At 39.9% G+C, this 24,028-nt stretch overlaps 1 protein-coding gene across 15 annotated transcripts in view; it reads left to right on the top strand.

Annotated features, from left to right (window-relative positions):
• PLCB4 (phospholipase C beta 4) overlaps positions 1–24,028 on the top strand; it is a 420,239-nt gene that overhangs the window by 370,741 nt on the left and 25,470 nt on the right. For all 15 annotated transcript variants that reach the window (XM_078444273.2, XM_078444271.2, XM_078444272.2 and 12 more), the window contains 4 exons: positions 13,343–13,431; positions 13,982–14,132; positions 19,101–19,150; positions 19,284–19,349. In XM_078444273.2, coding sequence (XP_078300399.1) covers positions 13,343–13,431; positions 13,982–14,132; positions 19,101–19,150; positions 19,284–19,349 — 356 coding nt within the window. The remainder of the gene's footprint in view (positions 1–13,342; positions 13,432–13,981; positions 14,133–19,100; positions 19,151–19,283; positions 19,350–24,028) is intronic.

Here is a 24,028-nt window from a genome sequence, read left to right as displayed (position 1 = left end):
ACTTCAGGTTTCCTAGTAATAAATTAAAGGGCAAGGCTGGATTATCTTTAAGGTTCTTTCTTATTTTAAAATACTGCAGTTTTATATGGTTTATCTATTTTTACGAATATGTTTGTGAGGGATTTTCTTACATCATCATTCAAAGGGAGAAAAAGACATAAGTCATATGGAACCATAGATCTCAATTGGTATCACTAAAAAATTTAAATTGAACTCAAATATCCACATGATTGGATTTTCTTCCACATTCATCAGAGTGTTCAGTTCCACAAAAATTCCCAGTCATCCATCCACAGAAGACTTGTGGTTTTACTAAGGTAAATCAATGGGAGAAATCCTGGACCAAACCTAGGATTTTGCTTACACCCAAACATATTAGCTTGTTATTACCCTAAATTAAGCCAAGAACATTAAAAGATAACAAAGATCTTCTCTACTCCCAGTGCATTGAATTCTAAGGGAATGGTACAGCAGAGTGATTGTATCAAATTAACCAAGGGTGCAAATTCTCACTCTCTACTCCTGGCTGGGTGACCTTGGGACAATGACATAACCTTTCAAACATTCATTTCCTGGCCTGTAAAGATACTTCTCCTGCCTCCCTCTTAGCATTCTTGTGAAGTGCTTATCATTACGGTATATCCTATAGCAAGGCTCAAAAATGTGTGCACACACGTATGTGTGGCTAACAATACAATAAAATCAATAATTTCTATAGTAAGCTGGAACACATCCCAGCTTTGGGGATTGGGAGTTATTTTGTGGGTTGTTTTTGTTTGTTTTTGTTTTGTTTTTTAATAATGCTTGAGTCTCTGGTGGGAATATTTTCTCTAATCCTCAGCTTTAACAACCCAATTGCAGATTCAAGAAGTGATGTGAGCCATAAGGATTTTTTCAGTCACAAAATAAAGACTCCTTCTTCCTCCTCCTTTGTTTTTTATTTAAAAAGGAAGCCTGTATCAGAAGCCAGAACATACTGTAGCTGATTTAAGAGCACAGAAAAGAGGGGTGTTGTGGGGCTAGTAAATGGATGAGAAAAGAGACGGGGGACCTAAAGAGTATCTTTAGGAAGCTGTGATGTCCATAAGCATCAGCAGATGAGTTACATCATGTTCCAAATACTTGAGCTTAGACAGCAGGTGGTGTATACCACCTAATACATTTTAGAAATTGTTGTATAAACAAATATGGTGGAATACTTAAGGATTTTCCTTCTGCATGGCTTATTTTTCAAATGGAACTCTCTAATTCATTCCAGGGAAAGGGGAAATTGGACTAGAAAAGGGAAAGCATGATTTGTTGAGTTCCTACTTTGTGTCAAGAACTCTCTATAGAGTCCAGAAGTTGTTGAGAAGGGATGTGGACACATGTAGTTCTGTGCTAAAGAAACATCTGTATTTATAGTGCAGCTCATTACCATTGTCAATATTTGTGTACGTACTGATTCAGAATAATCCCTTTAAAAAATAGTCTCACATATTTTTTTTTCCCAACACATCATTATAGTCATTTCCTTTTTATCAGAAGCATTTGAAATTTCTTTATTGTGTTATCATGTGTGGGATTCCACAGTTGATGTCTGAATCTCAGATTTGACATTCAAAGACTTTATTCAGAATTCTCTGGTCATTTCTCTTATAGGTTAAGAAACTGAGGGCAGACACCCTGAGGACTTACTTAAGGGACTTACCTGAGGATAACAACATAAGAATATGAGAACCATCTTTTTCTAAGTTTTTTTATTTTCTTTATGGCCTCTCGACTTAAACAGTGTGTTTTTATTTCATCTGCTTAACTAAGCTCCCACATTCAGATATGAACATTTATGTGCTGAGCCACGACAATAGGAAATCTGTAGACTTCCTTTTCTCTAGAACATTGAAATTCTATGTTGATTCCATAGGAAAAGGTTCAAAATGAAACCGTATCCTTGCACACTAGCATTTTCTAGGGGAAAAAAAACTTTTTTATGGCTAAAGAAAGATAATATGGATTTATTCATTCCACAAATATGTTTAATAGGTCTTATTCTGTAAAAGGCAAAGTAGGTAAAATATGTATCAGAAAAGAGATTCTGACAGCGCAAAGAATGAAGGAAGGGTCATCCACTAAATCCACTGCTTAGAGACAGCTCTGTTGACATATTGGTCCCTTCACTTTCAATCTCATGTCTTCTGTTTTAATTAAATAGATCTTACTGTATATACTCATTTGGACCCATTACTTCAGAGAGTTCATTTGTTTTCACTTAATAGACCATATTTTTCCATGTCATGAAATCTGTATTATCCATAATTTAGTTATTGATAAACATTGAAGCCATTTCCGTTTTTTCTTATGAATAATAATGTGTAAAGCTCTGGAAATATTCATGATTGTTTCCTGAAGATAAGTTCTTTGAAGTGGAAGGAGTCGTATGTGTATTTAAAACTTCAGATACAGATTGCCGGATAACCCATCAGCAGGGTGTGAGCTGGAACTTTTGTTTTTTGTTTTTGTTTTTGTTTTTTTATTGTTTATTTATTTTTGAGAGAAAAAGCAAGTGAATGGTGGGAGGGGCAGAGAGATGGCGGGGGGACCAAGAATCCTAAGCAGGCTCTACACTGTCATTGCAGAGCCCAGTGTGGGGCTAGAACTCACAAACCGTGAGATCATTACCTGAGCCAAAGTCAAGAGTCGGATGCTTAACTGACTGAGCCACCCAGGCACCCCAGAGCTGGAACTTTTGTTAACATTTACTAGTTTCATCAGTAAAAACAATTTCTTAGTGTATTCACTTAAAATGTTTTTCTCAAAGGAAAAGATGTAGTCAACAATTATTAATTCATACCTACTATATGGGTAAGAGATATAAAGTTGGAAAAGTCACGTACACTTATCCTCAATTTTCCAGCCTTGTACACATATACATGTGCACATATATAAATAAGTATAATCCGTTATATTTATCCGTTATGGACCTTGAAAGATTGGACTAATCCGTTTGGACCTTGAAAGATTAATCACAGCAGGAAGGTAAACTAACTTTCCAGACAGAGAAGCAGCCCAAGCCAAGGCCTTCATAAGTAAAGTGCTGGACTTATTTATGCATTCTGAGGAAGCTGAAATACAGGGAACATGGTGCTAAAACCAAAGTTCTGTTCCATGTTTGAGGATGTGTCCTCAAAAGCCAGTGTTACTTGGCAAGAGGAGTGTGCTCTTCTTGTTGAATAATTTTGACCCCTTAAGGAGAATATGCACATTTTCAGGACACTAAGTAATTTGATAAATTATATTTTCTCAGCTTTTAGGTGAGGTCACTTTGTCCAAAACCACTCTACTAGTTTAGATTAGAAAAGTAAGACTTTATTTATGCCTGACCAAGCTAATGCAATCCCAACTTTTATAATTCACCAAATATTTAGCCTAGGAATTATGTATTTCTTTAATCAGATAGCTAAAAACAGACAAATTTTTATGCTATAATTTCATGCAGCATTATTTGTATAAAAAAGATCAAAAACAGCTATATCCATCAGTAGAGACTGGTTAAATGTGGATGGCCATTCTCTAGAAAACCATACATCTATTGAAAATAATGACTTAGATCTCAGTGTTCAGGATAGAAAGATGACAGTGATTTAGTACCAAGAGAAAAAGTAAATTGCAAAATGATCCCATTATTATTTGCTAAGAACCTTTACCATCTTTATACATATGCTTAAAGTGCACAGAAAAAATTCTGAAAGGATATACACCCAACTTTAAGAGTAGCGATCTCTTTGAGAGTGGGGGTAAGAGATGAGTGGCGCCGGCCCACTCCATTGGGTAACGTCCAGGAACATCACAGAGAACACACTATCCAATACGGTGGGACTTCACTTATCACTTCTGGGTCATTTAAGTGAGCATATGTAACCTCTGTAAATTTTTAAAAATTGTATTTTGCCCTATTTTTCTATAAAAGCAAGGTAATATGAAAATGGCACAAGGAGAGTTTAAAATATGTACATATTTATTTTGAATTGAGAAAAAAGAAATAAAACCAAAGCAACCTATTATCCTGCTACCTAAATAGTTCTTGATAACATTTTTAAATAAAAGACATGAATTTCTTCAAAAAGTATAAGAATATAAAACACAAAGCATATCTGTGTATATGTTAATATGTATATATATAAATGTAAGGTTTGTGTGTATATATGTATGTATGTATCACAAACATACATTTCCCTTTTAACTTAACCCAAAAAGATAATCCAATATACCATGTTCTGTGCTTTACTTTCTTTACGTAATATATCATGGAGCATATTCCTGCCAATGCATATAAGGCTTTTGAGTTATTTTTTAAAGGTTATATAATATTCCATCATATGTATATAGCTCTCTCTCTCTCTCTCTCTCTCTCTTTTTTTTTTAAAGGAGGCTTCATGCCAAACATGGGGCTTGAACTCATGACCCTGAGATTGAGAGTCCCATCCTGTACTCACTATGGCCAATTCTGGGTTCTAAGAAAAATTTTATTTTTCAGTAATGGTAGTAAAATTGGCATCTCATCATTTTTCAATTTGCTAATTTAAAATTATGAATCAGACTAAGTGTATCTCGTGTGTTTCTTGCTCACTTGTATTCCTTTTCCCTTAAAATACCTCTCTAGTACCCTTCGTGGGCTTGTTTAAATTGGGTTTCTCTTTTTTTGAAGTAATTTTTCAAAGTAAATTTTAATTACAAGTTCTTTCATAATTTCCAAAGCGGTCTCAAATACATCTCAATGTCTAGATAAACTTCTATGAAGGTAATGGTTGGGGATTTAAACACTGTCTATCGTTCTTGGCCTGCTGTTTCATGGAGGCTGCTTAGCAGGTACGTGAGGATGCTGGCTGGAGCCCCCACGGCTCATTGGCTGTGTGACCCGGAATGAGCTCTGCAGAACATTTTACCCTGTAGTGTCCTCATTGAGGCTCGGGGATAACAGCAGTCCCCAGCTCATAGGTGAAGATCTAGTGAGTTCTTGGTACAGTGCCCAACCATAGCAACCCTTCCATTAATTTCTTTTCATTTCTGTTTATTTTTAACAAGCTAAAGAAAAATCCACCGGTTACATTTTCTTCTCCCTAACTTTAAGACCCTTTACTTTGCTGCAGTAGACTATTTTGTCATAAGCAGTTCACCATCATAAGAAAAATCTTTTAATTCCATGCCTACTACAAAATTTTAGAATTCTAACGCATTAGTAATGTGACCATGATTTTCTTTAAGCACCAGCAACTCCATGTTCTATATAGTTTTTAAATGTATTTTAAGTTTCAGTAATGTTGGGTGGGTGGCATCATTTTATAGAAACAAGAAAAATGTTCCTTAAAAGGCTTTTCTAAGTTAAGAGATTCCTTAGGGGGAGGGCTTGGGCATTGACAGGAGCTTCTGGTCACTTACTTATTGGAGTTCTGTGCTGTGAGGTCACCAGGGGATGAAGAATCCCTCCTTACAGAGACAATTTGGTACTTCTGCAATTGCCCATAATTACTTCTGCCTTCATGCATATGGTGATCTTTAGACACCTTGAACTCTGGGCTGCCCCAGTTCCCTCCCAAAATGATTTGAGTCTTGACCCAGTATTTCCCCCTGACCCTTTTCCTCTCCTGTCAGTTTCCGGTTTTCTTTCCTTGCCCTGTCAGATGACAGAGGCAGGGAATTTAGTGCAACTGCTTCTCCTCCTTGCTTTAGCAAGAACTCCCATGACACACAGGAAAAATACAGAGCAAATATGGCTGCTCCAACTTCGGAGCTCTCTCCACAGATGGTTCTGTTCCTAAGCTGCATGGATGTAAAATGTCCCTGGGCTGAAGAAGAGAGATGACATCTCTTAACTATCAGAAACTGAAATTTGATGTGAAAACAGGCAGTAACATTTAAGACAGGGATGACTAGGAATGAATCAAAAAGGCTCCATTTAATTTCTTTAGTATTATTTTTCTACTAAACATAGAGTAAAATAGCCCTCTTGTTTACTCCCACACTCATACACAATAGGAAAGTGCCAGGCTGGGTGCTAAGGTCAGTTTTCCTTTGTCAAATCCAGTGAGCCTTGGAGACGTGGGGTTGTCTTTGCTGCCTTATCTGTAAGTGCAAATGCCATGGACCTCAGCGCTTAGCCATTGCAGCGGCCTTATCACTGCGAGCCACTGCTGTTTGTGATGGGAAGCAGTCCCAAAGCAGATGGCAATTAAATGAGCATTAGTATTTCTCTCACCCACTGTTGTTTTTGATCATTTGTATATCTCATTACTGAGTGGTAAGGGGAACAAATAAGAGAGTTGATGCCATGCTTCCAGAATATATGGCACATCAGCATTATATTTAAATGTCACTCTGAGATGTGTTGCGTGAGCTGCTCGCCGCCAGTTCCTTGAGCAGTGCTTATCACTGCTCCTAGAGCTGTAGGTTTTGTCTTCTGCACCTAGGCCCTTTTGTGCAAGGAAAGATGAAGTAGCCCTTTTGTTAATTTGCCTGTTCCTCCTTTCTGCCTGCCCTGTGATTAAAGAGCCATCCTGGGGCCTGGGGGTGGGTGTTTCTTGCTGTCTCTGCCCAGCATCTTACAGGGTTGTTTTCCAAACCTTCTGCAAAGATAGTGGGCCGCTTCTTACATCACATGGTTCAAAAGGAGGAAAGTTGTTAATCAAGATGCCGTTGCTGGGCCATGATCTCAGGATTTTCTGATAGAGTGAAAGGTCGCTCCATTTCCTCCTCTCCCTTGTGGATGCTAAAACACTTTTTTTCTATCAAACATTTGTTGGAAAATTGATTCGCGTTGCAGTGGTATCCATTATCATGGCTTCCTCTGAACTACAGAATATGTTGGTAAGAACACCAAGAAGAAAAGCTCCAGAGAAGGGGGCAGGATGGATTATGGAGAACTGGCTCAGGAGTTGCCAGGTGAGGTGAATTTAAACAGGCTCCTTATTACATCATTCCTAGAAATGTACTGTGGAGCCCAAGAAGAGGAGGACTCATAGGCATCTCCCAGTGTTACTTAACCACAAAGTCTTCCCCCACCCCCACCTACACCTAACATATCTCTATGCATTCTAGAAATGGAATTTGGTCAATGATTAATCATTTGCTAGAAGGTAAGAAACCTCATCTAAAATCATAGTTATGGGATTTGTTGATCTTTTTTAGCATTGCTTTGCAGAGATCCGGGGAATGTATATTTTTTCTGCTGCCTTTACCTCTTGATAAGATAGAAACCGTTGAGGGGATCACAGGAGAGGATCTGAGCCAAGAGGGGGCCATCTAGGTGCCATGGTTGGTGTTCATCACCAAGGCACTCAAATTAAATGCCTTGAGAAACAACGGTTAAACAAGCAAACAGACAAAGATGGACCTCCCTTATAAAGACTGCAAGTATCTGGAAGTCTGTGCTGAGGAATTGCTACCTTCTTTTCAGTTCTTGGGGATGCTTAAATTGATGTTTTCAACTCTGGAAGTGAGGAAGGGTGGGTGGGAGGGAAGGAGGAGTGAAAAAACGAATATACATGGAAAGTCTTCACCACGAGCAACCAGACTTTTGGAAATGGCACTCAACCTAGAAATAGTGGGTTTTTTTCCTTAAGTATAAATAAGTAAAACTTCTGTTAAGTTCGGAAGAAAGAAGCAAATGAGAAAAGGCAGACTGGTTCTTTATTATTTTATTTGTTTTAAGTTTGTTTATTGATTTTGAGAGAGAAAGAGCATGAGCAGGGTAGGGGCAAAGAGAGTGGGGAGAGAGAGAATCCCAAGCAGGCCCTACTCTGCCAGTGCTGAGCCCGACGACACAGGGCTCGAACCCATGAACCACAAGACCATGACCTGAGCTGAAATCAAGAGTTGGACGCTTAACCAACTGAGCCACCCAGGTGCCCCAGACTGGTTCCTTTTTGAAAAGAAAGGTTCCAGAGCCTGTGCCTTGACTTCCAGGCATCTGGGAAATTTCAGCTTGCCCTTGTGGGTTCTGTAGGGTCAGGCTCTTGCATGTGCAGGTCTGTACCCTGTTAGAAGGTCAGTGTGCCCTGTCCCTGGACACGCCTAGCACACAGGTCAATGTTGATCAGCATTTCAACTTCATTCTTGCCAGAGGGGATTGTCCTGTGGAATAGAGAACTACGTAACCAGCCACAGTGCTCCCCCAGTACAAGGGGAGGATGCCCATGAAATGCCACATTGGCACCAAAGAGAGATAACAGGTCTACTTGAATATGCAAATCTTTGGCCAAGAATATACTCTCCTGAGCTGAAGGAAGGAAAAATAACATTTTCCAATAGAGTTATACAAGCATATTAGAGGTATGAGATATTTGAGGGACAGCTTCTCATTCTCTGGTTATAAATTATTTTAAATGTTAATAAAAAGTGATTTCCCTTTTTGATATGCAGCATATTTATATATAAATGTATATATAATATGTGCATGTATAATGTGTGTGTAAATCATTCTTTAAATGTCAGGTATATATATGGCTTTAGTCAGAGGAGAAACTAAGTTACAAAAGGAAAATTACCTTAAAGAGGCCTCGTCAGGTCTTGACTCTCTAATCCTAAGCCCTTTTGCTGAAAAATTTTGGTGGAACTATCCCACTGGCTGCCCTCTGCGTGGATGTATTACTCTAGCTGCAGAATGAGCACCTGCCACCATGTGGCAAAATCCCGTGTCCTAGAAGTATCTGATTTATTCAAAATTGCGAAGAATGAAGTGCTTGTCTCAAGTAACCTGGTAACCTAAGCCTTGTTCCAGGTATTTTATCTTTTTGGCATCATCTTTTTGTCCCATGTGATTCAGTTTGAACAAGCCTTATTTCTACTTTGCGTATTTTTGTTGCCATTTGATCAAGAACACTATTGAGTTGTATATTATAAAAATTTTAAAGGCATATGTAACTGAAAAAGGCATCTCGTTTAAACTCAAATAATAAGGCACGATTTCAGAATCCGGGAACATAACTCCCCAGTGGCTTCTAGAATTGTTAATATTGGTAATTGAAGATAGGTTTAAGTAATGATATTTATCCAACTAATGGATAAATCTGCAGCATCTTATTTTGATGTATAATTTAGGCTATATCTACATAATCCTACAGCAGATGGCTGATCAGAAATCTCAGCCAGTTTGTCCTTGTAATACAAAGCAATATATAGCCTAGTTTACTGTATTGTGTCATGACTGTATGTTATAAAATATAGCACCTGTATTCAAGATCAGAATTGTACACAATCGACCCTCAAGGCTGGGATCATGACATAGCTGCAAGAAACAGGAAGAACACTCTGGGATTCAAAATATCCTTTCATCAAACCATGACAGGACGTTGGGGCGGTCTCCAGGGGCTGATGGATGGATGCTCCCTGTTAACAATGATAAAGCCTGTTTTATTTGAAAGATACACCCAAGAACAGAAGATTCATTCACTGCCATAACTTCAAGCTGAAGACGATTCACATATGTTGTCTACCTTGGATTCGGCTCCCTCTGCCTTTTGTAATTCCTGCATAGAAATTCCCAACTGACCAATGTTGACCCATAGGTAGGGACATCTCTACACCCCTCACGCAGCAGGAAGAAGTTACTGAAGCTGAGACTTGTGCCCAAATGCCAAAGATTTGCCACTGTCGATCTGTCAGGGGGAAGTATAGAGTCCACTTTTAGGCAACAGGCTTGAGCAATGAAAACTTGAGCAAGGCAGAAGGGCCCCCAGCGACCATCACCAAGCCGATGCGAACGGGCTCATTACGTGAGCCTCTTCAAAATAGCTATAGGCCCTAACTAACCAATGGGCTACTTAAAAACAAGCACAGTTAGGAGAAAAGGGAAAATTTCACACTTTCCTATAAGCCCTCACTCTGCTCTATAACTGTGGCTCCTCACCATCACCTCCTCCTCGCAGGCAGTCTCCTTTTTGCTGTCCTGCCCACTGCTCCCTTGAAGCGTATTCAATAAATTTCTATCTCCTTAATAGATTTTTTTTTTAATCAGTTAACATTGGTAATCAAATTTGCCACATGATGGGAGACTTGAAACAACAGAAGTTTATTCTCTGACAGTTCTGGAGACTAGAAATTTAACATCAAAGACTTGGCTCTTGGGGAAATCCTTCCTTGCCTCTTTTGAGCTCCTGGCAGGCCTTAGCATCCCTTGGCCTGTAGCTCCATTTCTCCATTCTCTGACTTCATCATCCCCTAGCCTTTTTTCTCTTTGTCTTTGTGTGTCCTCTTCTCATCTTATAATGTCACCAATCATTGGATTTAGAGCCTATCCTAATCCCTATCTCAGTCCTTAACTAATTACATACCCAAAGACCCTACTCGGAAATAAGGGGACATTCTGAAGTTCCAGACAGTCATGAATTTTGAAGGGCATTTTTGAACCTACTGAACCCTCTTAATTCTGCTGTACTTTCTTAGTACTTGTTCCTTCCATTAATTATTCTTAAATAACTATTTTAAAGCTTATTAGGAACATATCTTGTTATCAAGTATATAAGTTGTATCTTATATAGAGATATATATCTCTTATGTATCTGAATCACTAATTTTCTGATAAAAGAAAATGCTAAATCTGTTTTTGTACTAAACTATTTCTTGCAAAGTCATCTTTCATAAAAAGAAAAAAACTTGTGGGGTGCCTGGGTGGCTCAGTCAGGTAAGTGTCCGACTTTGACTCAGGTCATGATCTCCTGTTTTGTGGGTTTTAGTCCTGTGTCAGGCTCTTTGCTGACAGCTCGGAGCCTGAATCCTACTTCAGATTCTGTGTCTCCCTCTCTCTCTCTCTTGCTCTCGCTCACTCTCCCTCTCTCAACAATAAACATTAAAAAAAGAAAAAACTTGAAAGTCCATCTAAATATCTAGCAGTAGAGAATAGTTTAGTACATAAACTCAATGGGACATTATTCATTCACTAAAAGTAATTTTTAAAACTATACAGGTATAACCTAATAAATGAGAAAAGAAAGATTGGGTAATTTCAAGTAAACCATACAAGATATGTATTCATGTGGAAAAAATTACACAAGAATATACAAAAATGAAAGTAGCTTGGTTAGTTTGGATGGGTTATGGATCATTTCACACTCTAAGGTCTTTATTGGTTTTATAATGGGCTCTAAGTGATTAAAGCCCTATCTGTTATTCCTACTGGAAGGACTACTAGTAACCTCTCAGAAATGCCATAAACACCCCAGGCCCTCAAACTAATGGTATACCATTAAGGATAAGCAAGTGCTTGTTTCCTAACAAGCCGGCCCTATGGATCATCTACTGAGATGTGCCGGTGGGAAACCAAGGCAAAGTATATCCAATGTGGGCACGTGCAGGGAGGCCTACACCAGGTAGGTTTTCTCCAAGTGAAGGGCAGGGGGTTTGGTGGGCATGGTTTGAGTTTTACCTTGCCCCATAACACTGTAGACAGGTGGAAGGAGGAGGCATTTTGGAGTCAGACACAGATGGACTAAAAGCCCTGAGCCAATTCAATGAGTTTAGACCACAACAAGTGGGACAGTCAGGCTTTATCTGCGCTCATGTGACCCATATGCAGTCACAGTACCTCCTCTGGAGTATTCTTAGAAGAAGAGAAAGTCAAGCATAAATGACACATCAGGGAAACATTGATATTCAGAATGTGGGGCATTTCATAGGATACCTGGTCAGTCTCAACAAATCTATGCGTTGTGAAAAATAAATAGTAGCAGAGACTACTCTAGATGAAAGTAAATTTAAGAGACATAGTTATCAGAGACCTAGAATGGACTCTATCTTGATTCAAAAAAATTAATTGTAAATAGGTAACATATTAAGATGGGCCATTTATTATAGTAAGGAGTTCCTGCCAACTTTGTTGGATAAAGTGTTGGTATGGTTGGTTCTGAAAGAAAACACCCCTTTTTAGAGATGCGTAGAGAAGTAATTAGAAATGAAATGCTATAATGTCTGGAATTTGCCTTAAAATGTGTCAGCAGAGAGGAAAAAGAAAGAAAAAAGGAAGGATGATAGATGAAGGAAATGTAGTAAACTGTTTATAACTGTTAGGTCTTCATCAGTATATGAGGGGTTATTTTACCTTTCTCTCCACTTTTATGTATCTTTGAAAATGTTCATAATAATAAGGACTTAAAAAGGTAAATATTTTTCTGGAATATTAACTTCCAAGAAAATGATTATCTCTTATTTTTTCCTAAGCAAGATTTAAGAGCTAATTTGTTCACATTCCCCATTAGGAGAAAAAAGAGTTCTTAAGGACATAAGTGATAACTGGATTTTTAGACCTTCTCATATACCCTTGGTAGGAGAAAATAAATTGATGCAACTTCTTTGGAGGTCAATTTGTCAGTAACTACCAAAAGAACAAATACCCTTACCCATCATTCTAACCTCTAGTCATTTATGCTGTGGACATTGCAAATGTATGCTCGGAAATGTTCAAGGATGTTACTGCAATACATACAAGAAATAGATAACAATATACACTGGCTGTAGGAGTGTCAGGGAAGGAGATTTTTATATTTTATATGTTTGTTTATCATGCACATGTACTTTCTATTACAAAAAGGAAAAAAATTAAACAAAAATTATCTTAAGAATGTTATAAGGAGCCTGATTTTACTGGAAGAAATTGACACACATACAATTTTTGAAATTGGTAAATTATGTACTGTTTTAAGGTAATGAGAATAATTATTACTTCTATAGTATTGGTAAATAATGCAAAATTACAGGAGATTCTGCTAGAAAGTACTTGAAACTCTTCAAATGACATTATATAAAAAATGAAGTTTTACTGTTTTTAAGTGCCAGGTGTATCTGAGAAAATGCTGGGGAAATACTTCGTTTTAACTACCATGGAACCAAAATTGGCTTTAAATACGTATTAGCCTTCTTATCTAAAATTAAGACTTAGATACTGGAGGTACCTACTGTGTGCCAAGTTCTTTTTACATTTATCATTTCACTGAATGCTCCTAGTACACCTTCAGAGTGGGTGGTATCAGCCCTGATTTTCGAATGAAGAAACACAGTTGAGGACATGAATCAACCCACTCAGAGTCACACAAATTAGTCAATAACCCAGGGCAATTGACTTGCCCTGCCACACTGTCATCGTTATTCGGGGGGAAACCCAAAGAGAGAAAGTCATCTGGCCTTTGATCCTTGCCTTCCCTTCTTTCTTGTTTCCTGTAACTGGCTGTGTTTTCCAAACTTTGTCTTATTTCCTAGGAGAAGGTACTTAACAGAAGATATAACCCGGGTCCAGGATTATGAATTGTTTATTAGCTGAATTTTCTTGGGTGTTTATAGTAAGACAGAATCAACAGCTCATTGGCTTTTTCCCCCCCAGATATTGTGGATGCTTTATCAGATCCAAAGAAATTTCTTTCCATTACGGAAAAGAGAGCAGACCAAATGAGAGCTATGGGCATTGAAACTGTAAGTAGCAGTTGACTAAAGACAGCCAAGTTGGGGAATTTTGGTGGTCAGTGATGATAACAGCAAGAGAAAGTTATAAGTTAATATAGCAAACTTGAGTGTTTTTAAAACTGAAGTCATCAAGTCAACAAAATAGTTTCAAGGGACTGTAAAAGTGTAGCCTATTTAATAAATGGAAATCGATGACGCTTTGAGGAATGTTTAAAATACAGGATGCTTTTATGATACACTACAATACCCGTTAACCCAACTCAACAAATTAATGAAATTGACATTTACATTTCTTTGTTGTTTATGAAAGTCTTGCATCCCACCTTCTCCCATTTCAGTGCACACTTGTGTTGTTTGTTCTTTTGTTTTTAAAGTTCCCTTTACCATACCCTGCTTGTAAAAGAGTTGCACCTTTTCTCCTGCCAGGCCAAGATCCATTAAGAGAGTTGTAGGGAATTTGTTGAGTGGTTCAGACTGGATTCAGTAAGATAGAGAAAGCGCCAGACAGTTGAACGTGAGGTGGCTTACATCCGGGTTAACACAAACCTTTCTGTTCCAGAGTGACATAGCAGATGTGCCCAGTGATACTTCTAAGAATGACAAGAAAGGAAAGGCCAACACTGCCAAAGCAAACGTGACCCCGCAGAGCAGCTCTGAGCTCAGACCAACCACCACGGCGGCCCTGGGGTCTGGAGTGGAAGCCAAGAAAGGTAAAGGGGAGGTGTTTGAGCTCCTTGTGTGTTCTGGAAATTTTAGAGTCTTTTTGAAGTGTCTTTCTGAAGATCATTAGAGTTGCTAGTACTGCTCATTTTATTGCCCTATAAAACCCCAGAGCAGCAAGCTTTCTTGCAGATTGGACCAACTGCTTAATCTTCCTGAGTGTTTAACAGGGAGTCAACATTTGGATTTCATCTGCTAGATTCCTGCAGCTTAGGGCACTGGGTACAATATCTGTAGTTTTGGGAAATGTTTGAATTCAGTCTCCTTGATGAAAAGAATCCCACACAATGAACTTCACTAATTCATCCCTGTGCTCTTTTGACTACCAGACAGGCAGTGGGCTCATGAACCAACAGAATCATCATTGTTCTGATATTTCCAGATTCCCTTATTGGCAGTTTGCCCACACGGGTAGATATTGAGCATCCATGATTATTTGTGAAATTATCAGATGGGCATTTGAAGACCAATTCGATATGGTTACCTGTGGGTGAAATAATATATCCTCAGAAGTGTCACCACAAAGAATTATGTGCCCCAGGTGCTAATATTCAGCTGGTATGTAGGGACACAACTATATTGGTTATTTAAAGTTGACTTCCATGCTTACTGGCTGGGCTTTCATTCTGATTGGATGGTGCCCATCCCACACGGTTAATTATACATTTTGAATGTCCTCCTTGATCATGAATCATTTACTAAACTCATTCTTCTTACTGTGATAAGAATTTTTTTGAGTGGTTTTTTACTCAGTATGTATATTTCCCACTTACGTGTGAATTCAGTGCCCTCTATGTTAGAGAATCAAGTTGTACCCTTAACTACACACAGTGCTACAGTTTAAGGTAAGAAATGACAGGCTTTTCCAAACCATGGCAGCATAGTAATTTAGCAGGAAACTAAGAGTGTGTGGAGCTTTATATAACAAATTAGAAAATGAGACTGCACAAAAGTAGCCCAAATTGTGCTTTGCCTGCAGCTGTTTGTTCTTCCCTGGAGATATAAGCAAGCCCATGATACAGGCTTTAGGCATTCCATTCCAGTACTGGTCGTTATTAACATTAGCCGTTCAAACAGAGAGAGACAGTAGGAAATGGGAGAGTTTTTGTTTAAAGTGCTTGTATCATGCCCCCTAGTACATAAAGACATTAGTAATTTTAGTAAGTCAAGTGGCCTGAAAAATTGCAGTATGACCAGTTTACAGAAGGCAAAAGCAATCCTAGTTCTAGAAGGAATATGTTTGTGTTTAGAACTGTCTCACCCCTGGTTTCAAACAAGATACGAAGGAGCCAAGCATTTCTCATCTCCAGTCCAGTCTCTTCAACAGGCGCCCTGAGAAAGAGGGTCTACATGCTGTTTCCTTCTGGCCTTTATTTAGGAAAATTGGAAATCTGTATGTGACAAGACCAGGTTCTGTGAGAAATGCCTTCACATCTTCAGGGACCTCATGTGGCTAGAGGGGTAATGTAAACGGGGTCCCACACAACAGCCAGGCCAGGCAGTGGTCAGTGAGAGCTGACCCTTAGAAACAGGAGGGGAGAAGGCGTCCCTTCCAGCAAGTGTCCCAGAGAAGACTTATAAATGAGATCCCAATTGAGCTGGGCCTTGAAACTGAGATCTGACTTGAATAGAAAGTAATGAAATGCATTCTTCTCATGGATATATTGAATCACTATACTGGATGTTTGGGAATGCCTACATAGGGAAACCATGAGCTAGGTGAAGTTCATGGAGAAGATTAATGTACAGTTTCGAAGGACATGTGTGGAGGTAACCATGCTCAGCAGAACCTGGTCTCAGTGAAGGGCTTATTTATTTTATTTTATTTTATTTTGCATGGTGGCTTTTAGAAGAATGGCATAGAAGTGAAAGAGGGAAGTTTGTGGGTTTTCTTCCTACTCCTATCTATGAACGGGGGAGTCAAGAAATAAAATACTCCAGTGACCTTTGTAAGAAGAGGTGTCATTTGTGAAAGCAAGCTTCTTCCATAAGACAGAGAACTGTCTTAGAGTGCCTGGGTGGCTCAATCAGTTAAACGTCCGACTCGGTTTCCATTCAGGTCATGATCTTATGGTTCATGGGTTCGAGCCCCGCATCAGGCTCTACGCTGACAGTGCAGAGTCAGCTTGGGATTCATTCACTCATATTCTCTCTCTCTCTTTCTCTCTCTCTCTAAATAAATAAACTTTTAAAAAAAGACAGAGAGCTGTCTTAATTTGGGTCATCCCAAAGCAGACCCAAGGTTTCAAATGCAAGTAATTTATTGGGGGGCGGGGGGGGGCAGGGTACAGTGTACACAGGTAGGGGCTTGGGGAGGTGACACAAGGTAGAGAAGGTAGCCGGTAGTCAGAGTGTGTTCAGGCTCCACAGAGGCACCTGGAACTCAGTGCCCCTGGGAACATTCTGAGGGCTAGTGTTGGACACTAACCTCAGAGGCATCCTCCTGGATGAGCAGGGGAACATATACTTTGACTACAGTCAGCCTTTTGTTGAGAGCTCCCATAGGAGGGATCAGTTCCCTAATGATTTTAGGTTGACCAAAGGGTGGTAAAGCATGTTTTGGAGGGAGAGTCCTCAGGTAACTTCCTCAGGCAGGAAAATGCAGGTGCTGGCAGTTGAAAGTCAACTAGAGTGGCCCGATGTAGAGAGAGCAAGGTGTACAGGTCCAAGCCAAGCAGCATTTGCTGTGGAGGTGAGAAAGTTCTAATGGTTTCTCTTAGACACACAGCCAGACAGCAATAACTGCACCAATGCTGCTTGATTTTCTCTTTAAGAATAAGGAATCAATAAAACTAAACTCCTAGTTGATCTACTAATTACAGCTTAGGAGAAAACGAGTTATTTTTGAGCTTTGTTGAGAAGAACAAAAACTTTATGTAGTAAACCTCCATTTAGCCAAAGTCTTTGGTGCCCAAAGTGTAGTGCTTAACCCCACCTGCACACCAGGGAAGCTTGTAGAACTGCACTGGCCAGTGTAGTAGCCACCTGCCACATGTAGCTATCTAAATTTAAACTTAAAAATTAACCCTTGAACACCTCAGCTGCACTAGCCACATTTCAGGTGCCCAACAGCCACATGTAGCTAGTGGCTGTCCGTTGTTGGACAGCTCACATGTGGAACACGGCCCCTGTCGCCAAAAGTTCTATTAGACCCACTTCTTTAGGCCAACAGAGGGAACTGAGTATGTACCAATCCTGGTTCTGTGGAGTGTGAGTTTTTCCTGGCTAAATCCTTTATAGGAAGTATAATTTTTACAAGTTGTTTCTGTCTCAAAAAATGCAGAAACCAAGTTCGTGTTCCCATAGGTTCCTGTCCATAATGATTTACTTTAACCAAGACCTAAAAAGAAGTCTCACTGGACTGGGTCAACTCTTTATATAGCCCCTCCAGGGATCTTGCATGCACCCCAATACTCTGTTCATTTTATAGAAGAGAAGACAAAGCTGGGGAGCCAGGATTCACGGCCTCTCACTCTTGGCAGTAAAGCCGGGAGTTAGCTTGTATGTCAGACTTAAGAGGTCAAAGAGCAACCCTGTGGTCCCTGGACACCCTTATCATAAATGTTCTAGATCACAGGACTGATTCCTCTTAGCCATGACTCCTTTTCCCACTTCCTCACCCTCACATGGGCTGTGTGCATCTTCTTAAAATAAATAAAACTGAAAAACAAGAGCCTGGGACTCAATCCTACCTTTCTTGATTGAATATCTCATACCTAATTTTTTGGGATTCTAATGGAAATCAGTTATAGTACAGAGCACACATTCATTTTGTTTGTCTAAGATGAAAATCTGCAGTCAAACAGAAAATGGGGATCCTTCTACCACTGTGGTTGCCATGACGACACCTGGCCTAGCATCCTTCACTAGCAGGATAATTTAGTATGTTACTCCGGGTCCTTATGACAGCATCCTGTGAAGAATTCACTGGTCCATCACACAGAATAATAGCTGTTATAAAACAGTTTGAATTCAGGATGTCCTGTATGTTGAAGGCATGGCTGTGCTCAATAGCATATTGCTTAAAAATTAAATTTGGTGAAATAAGCTGGGAAAAAAAATATTTTGTTCTTTGACGATGAGGTGAGAAAAGAGCTGGGAGGTAGTTGACTGGTATGATATACAAAGATAAAAGTAGTGTTAATAGATGCTGTAGTTTGCCACTCCATCACCCCAGCTGCTATGTGTATTGGCTGATTTTTATTTTTTTTAATGTTTATTTTTGAGAGAGAGAGACAGAGTGTGAGTGGGGGAGGGAGAGGGAGACACAGAATCTGAAGCAGGCTCCAGGCTCCGAGCTGTCAGCACAGAGCCTGATGTGGGGCTTGAACTCACGAACCATGAGATCATGACCTGAGCTGAGGTTGGACGCTTAACCAACTGAGCCACCCAGGTGCCCCTGTATTGGCTGATTTCAAATCACAGCTGCAACACTCTCAGAGGACTGCCCTCCCAGACTGTGGCGGTGCCCTTGTCTAGGAACACCTGGAAGGTTTTGTGCAACCTCTGAAGCCAGTGGCTGACTATTACGGGGTTACAAAAGTCCAGTCTTCTTACCTTGAGGTAGAACAACTCCAGAGGGCTATGTACTCTAAAGAGCTCTCTGAAGGGTCAGGCTGAGGTTGGATTTCCCCTAGAAATACACCGTACCTTCTTTCTCTGCCCTGTTCTGCTTCTCTCACTGCCCTGAGTGTTTCTCTTGAGCACCTTTCCCTAGTAAGTCATGTGCACAAGGAATTCCAACTCAGGCTCTGCTCGTAAGGAACCTGAACGAAGATGATAAGCATGCCAACTGTCTATTTAATTGCTTTGTAATAAGAAATTAAGATGCTTGTATCCATAACCATCCACATAAAGCTGCTTCACTGTCTTTAGATGAGATTTCAAAGTGATGAATTTTGTATTATCAGTTATTCTCTTTAATTTTTAATACACACAGTGCTTTAATTTTTTTTAAGGTATCGAACTTATCCCTCAAGTGAGGATAGAAGATTTAAAGCAGATGAAGGTAAAATTGCTCATTTTGCGAGCACTCTTCCATTACCTATATTGGTGAAACCAATATATTTTTGTTTCTCACCAGATGTATTCATTGTGGCTACAAAAAAATTGATTTTGGGCCCTCTTTGCTTCTTCCACAGGCTTACTTGAAGCATTTAAAGAAACAACAGAAGGAGCTAAATTCTTTAAAGAAGAAACATGCTAAGGTACATCGTGCTGAGCGTGTGTGCATACGTGTGTGTGATTTTGTTTGCTGGTTTGTCTTTTAGCTCTCAGATGAAAACCTCAAGCTGTTGTTCTGTGTGATGGACCAGTGAATTCTTCACAGGCAAAAACATGGCTTAGAAACTGACACCAACCAACTGGGCAGTAGTACCTTGATCTTAACTGGTAGGAAATGAGGTTTAAAAATAGAATCCATTTGGGATTGGTTGTCACTGATTTATAATCTGCATTTCTGACATTTACCTCAGAAGCATAACAGAGCTTCACCCATTTAAAAATTGTTTAATAATCATGGGGCACCTGGGTGGCATAGTCAGTTAAGCATCCAGACTCCTCTCTACCCCTCCCCCAGCTTGTGTGCTCTCTCCCTCCCCCTGCCCCCACTCAAAATAAGTAAATAAACTTTAAAACTATTTAATAATCAGACTTTATCCAAGAGTCTGGCTAGGCTAGAGTCAGTCTCTGGCTAGAAGCACCCAAATCCCCTGGGTTACTGGCAAGTCATTTGCCACACACAGGGCATGGAGGGAGGTGCTAGCCAGCCCTGACTCTCTCACCCATGGCTCCTAGAGAGAGGGCTTTTCTCACTTGTCCCATTATGTAAACTCTGCTCAGTGACCTACTTCCGAAATAGAGTTGTTTTTTCTCTTCGCCCATAAGAAGAGGTTTTTTTGACTGTGATCATGAGAAATTCTAAGAGCTGGTTGCAAATTTAAGAGAAGAGCAGCAGCTGGTCTCAGGAGTTCTCGTGTGGGCTGAACACTTCACAGCACTCCATCATCCTGCTCCCAGTCCCTCCTCACAGAGAAAGGAGGAAAACACGATACCTCTTTCCTTCCCAAGATGGATCATGACAGCCACTGGGGCTGGAAGGGTAATGTGTGTGTTCCTCCGTTACAGGCAGCCGGAGCAAGAGAAACTTAATTTCTTGAAAGGACTTCTGTGTTATTTTAAACTTATCATGAGTTCTACTTTGTACTGTGACTCAGAACTCAAACCGAGGCATGTCTCTAGAGCTGGACTTGAATGGCCTATCTTCTAATCACTCTGGATATTAAAAGCACAAAGCTCGTGGGGCACGTGGGTGGCTCAGGCAGTTAAGCATCTGACTCTTGATTTCAGCTCAGGTCATGATCTTGCGGTTCGTGAGTTTGAGCCCTGCATTGGGCTCTGCACCAGCAGTATGAAACCTGCTTTGGATTCTTTGTCTCCCTTCCTCGCCCCCCGCCTCTCTCTCAAATAAATAATCATTTAAAAAATGTTTTTTAAATTCAAAGCTCGTGGCCACAATTTAAGTTTGTGCTGCTTTGAGAAATTCATCCTATTCTTGGCCTAGTAATATTCCCTGTATTATTGAATGGATGGTTTAGTGCATTTGCTCCACAGACTATTTGCTCCTAATTTCATGAATAAGTCCACTGAGTAGAATTCCTTCTTATTGCCCATAGGGGAGACTTGCCACAGATTTTCAGAAGTGTAGGAGACAAAGCTGCTTAAAGCAGTGTTTTCAATTTTGTTGGTCGTTGGCAACAACCTAGAGTATGGAAAGGCAGCAGAAGAGAGGGAGAAAAGGAAATAAGGAAGAATGCAACGTACCTTTGATTATTAGGGATGGAGTTGGTAGCCATATGGTAAGGCATCATCCCCCAGATTTTCTTTCCATTTAACTTGGATCTCTGTCATTGATGCTGACATCTCAGGGGCCTGTGGGCTCTTTGGAAACTTCTGCTTTTAACCTCACCCTCATTAAATATTTCCTTGAGGCATGACCAGGAGACATATACTGTGACATAATAAAAATAATCATGGCAGCTAGAATTTTTGCCTGCAAAGTATTTTCCAGATGCTGTGCACAGAACTTTATATATATCATCTCATTTAATACTCTCCACCCTATAAGGCAAATTCTGTTTAAGTCTCCATTTTACATGTGAAATTAAGAAATTAAGGATTAGGCAGGTTAAGGAATTGAACTAATGTCCCAGCACTGGAGAGCAGCAGAGCCAGAATTTGAACCCAAGCCATCTGACTCTAGAACCCATACTCTTACTTCATTATTCTGTGAAGGATGTTAGATGCTTTGACAAGTAAACAAGTTCCCCTCGCTGCAGCAAATGCAATGGCAGCACACAGCTTGTTATGAAAATCCCCATCTAGTTTGGACAATGTCAGTACACTGGTTACCTGTACAGCTACTGAGGAAAGATGATCCTCAATTCTTTAGAACTTGACCTACATACTACTGAGAAGGATTATCTGTTGATATCCTTCTCTGAACCTTTGAGTCCAGACTGACTCAGGTTGGCAAACATGCCCGTCTGCTTCATCAGAAAAGTGCCCAAGATGGTGTCTTCGTCAAATTGGCGTAGACTGGGTGGCTTAAGCAACAAACATTTATTTCTTAAAGTATGGAGGCTGGATGTCCAAGGTCAAGTTGCAGCAGATTCAGAGCCCCCTTTCTGGATTTGGGATAGCCTCCTTGCTATGTCCTCACATGGTGGAAAGGGCTAACATTTCTCTCATGTCTCTTATAAGGGCACTAATTACATTCATGAGGGCTCTGCCCTCATGACCTAGTCACTTTCCAAAGACCCCCCCCCCCTCCAGATTCCACCACGTTGGAAATTAGGGCTTCAACATAGGAATTTGGAGGGGAGACAGAACATTCAGTCCATTAATAGGTGGAAAATTACTTTTCTGTGAGACAGTTTAGAGCTGACCTTGGTGGATCTTCCCCTCAGACAACACTGCACTTAATTCAGCCAAATCCATTTCTTCACTCTTGTTGGCATGGATGCCTCCATGTTGTGTCATAACCAGTAGATCCCAGATGGCTGAAAGACTGTACGTTGCCTTCATTTGTAGAAAACAGAGGAGCTTCTTGGAGCCCCATATTATAATGGAACCAACACCTAAAAGAAGATTTTTAAATCTCCCTAAATCCGCAAATCTGAATTGTGTGGACCTTCATAACTGCGTTAGGGAGCATTTTTTGGAGGAAGCATTCAAAATTCCTTAGGTTGAGCGACAGAGTAAATTGACATGGTAAAATATTCCATGCTTGCCTATTGCCTTTCAGAGTGCTTTTCAGAAGTATTTCTGAGCAGGGCAATGCATTTCACAGCTTGTTTTCATATCCTTATGCACCACAGAAGTCCATGTTACAAGTGTGTGATTATAAGCTTATGAATGAATCCCTTCTCCTACATTCGGTACACAGGGGACCCACTTTTTTATTCAGACTGCTTCGGCAGCGTAATTTATGAATTCTGAATTCTGTAGTGTTTTTATATAAAACTACTAATAAGGCTAACATTTATTTAATGCCAGTTTTGTATTACACATTTTATATACATTCGCAAATCCTCACAGTATCCCCAAAACCCAAATGACACTGCCCACATTCTAGACATGAATAAAATGAGGGAGGTGAGTCCCTTGCCTAGAGTAATATAACTAGTTAATGCTGGTAATGAGCCTCATTTGCTTACTTTGAACGCACACCTTTTACAACTCACCACATTATCCACATTTATTAAAAATGCACTCCAGGGTGGCTCAGTTTGTTGAGCGTTTCACTCTTGATTTCGGCTCAGGTCATGATTCCAGAGTCGTGGGATCGAGCCCTGTGTCGGGCTTTGTGTTGAGTGTGGAGCCTGCTTGGGATTCTCTCTCTCCCTCTGCCCCAGGATGTGAACTAAAATTCTGACTCCAGAACTCATGCCCTCCTTTTTTTTTTCCAAGTTTTTGGAGTATCATTGGCATGCAATGTTAAATTAGTTGCAGCAGTGCAAGGTAGGGACTTGATAAGTTTATATACTGTTTTGTGCTCACAACAAGTATAGCTACATCTGTCACCATAAAAGGCTATTATGGTACCATTGAGTATATTCCTTATGCTGTACTTTTTATTCCTGTGACCTATCATTCTATAACTAGAATCTATCTCTCACTTCCATTCACCCATTTTGCCCATCCCCCCAACCCTGTCCTCTCTGGCAACCATCAGTCTGTATTTATAGGTCTGATTCTGCTTTTTGTTTATTTATTCATTTGGTTTGGCTTATTTTTTTTTTTCATGTTTGTTTATTTTTGAGAGACAGAGTACAAGTGAGGGAGGGGAAGAGAGAGAGAGACACACAGAATCTGAAACAGGCTCCAGGCTTCGAGCTATCAGCACAGAGCCCAATGCAGGACTTGAACTCACCAACCATGAGACTGTGACCCAAGTCAAAGTTGGACACTTAACTGACTGAACCATCCAGGCGCCCCTGTTTTTGGTGTTTTTAGATCCCACATATGAGTGAAATCATATGGTATTTGTCTTTCTCTGACTTATTTCACTTAGCATAATATCCTCTAGGTCCATCCATGTTGTTGCAAATGGCATGATCTCATATTTTTTATGGCTGCATAATATTCCATCTTATGTATATGTTTATGTATACACACACACACACACACACACACACACACACACACACACAGTAACTCACCCTACATCTTCCTTATCTGTTTGTCTACCAATGGACACCTGCATTGCTGCCACATCTTGGTTGTTGTAACTATAGAGATGCGTATGTGTTTCTTAATTAGTGTTTTCTTTGAGTAAATACCCAGTAGTGGAATTCCATTACCCCTGAATTTTCACACATTGATT

Source organism: Panthera onca, chromosome A3 (genome assembly GCF_046562875.1).
Source record: "Panthera onca isolate mPanOnc1 chromosome A3, mPanOnc1 haplotype 2, whole genome shotgun sequence".
Classification (NCBI taxonomy): domain Eukaryota; kingdom Metazoa; phylum Chordata; class Mammalia; order Carnivora; family Felidae; genus Panthera; species Panthera onca.
Note: the sequence above shows the minus strand (reverse complement) of the source record. Positions and strands in the feature narration are given on the sequence as shown.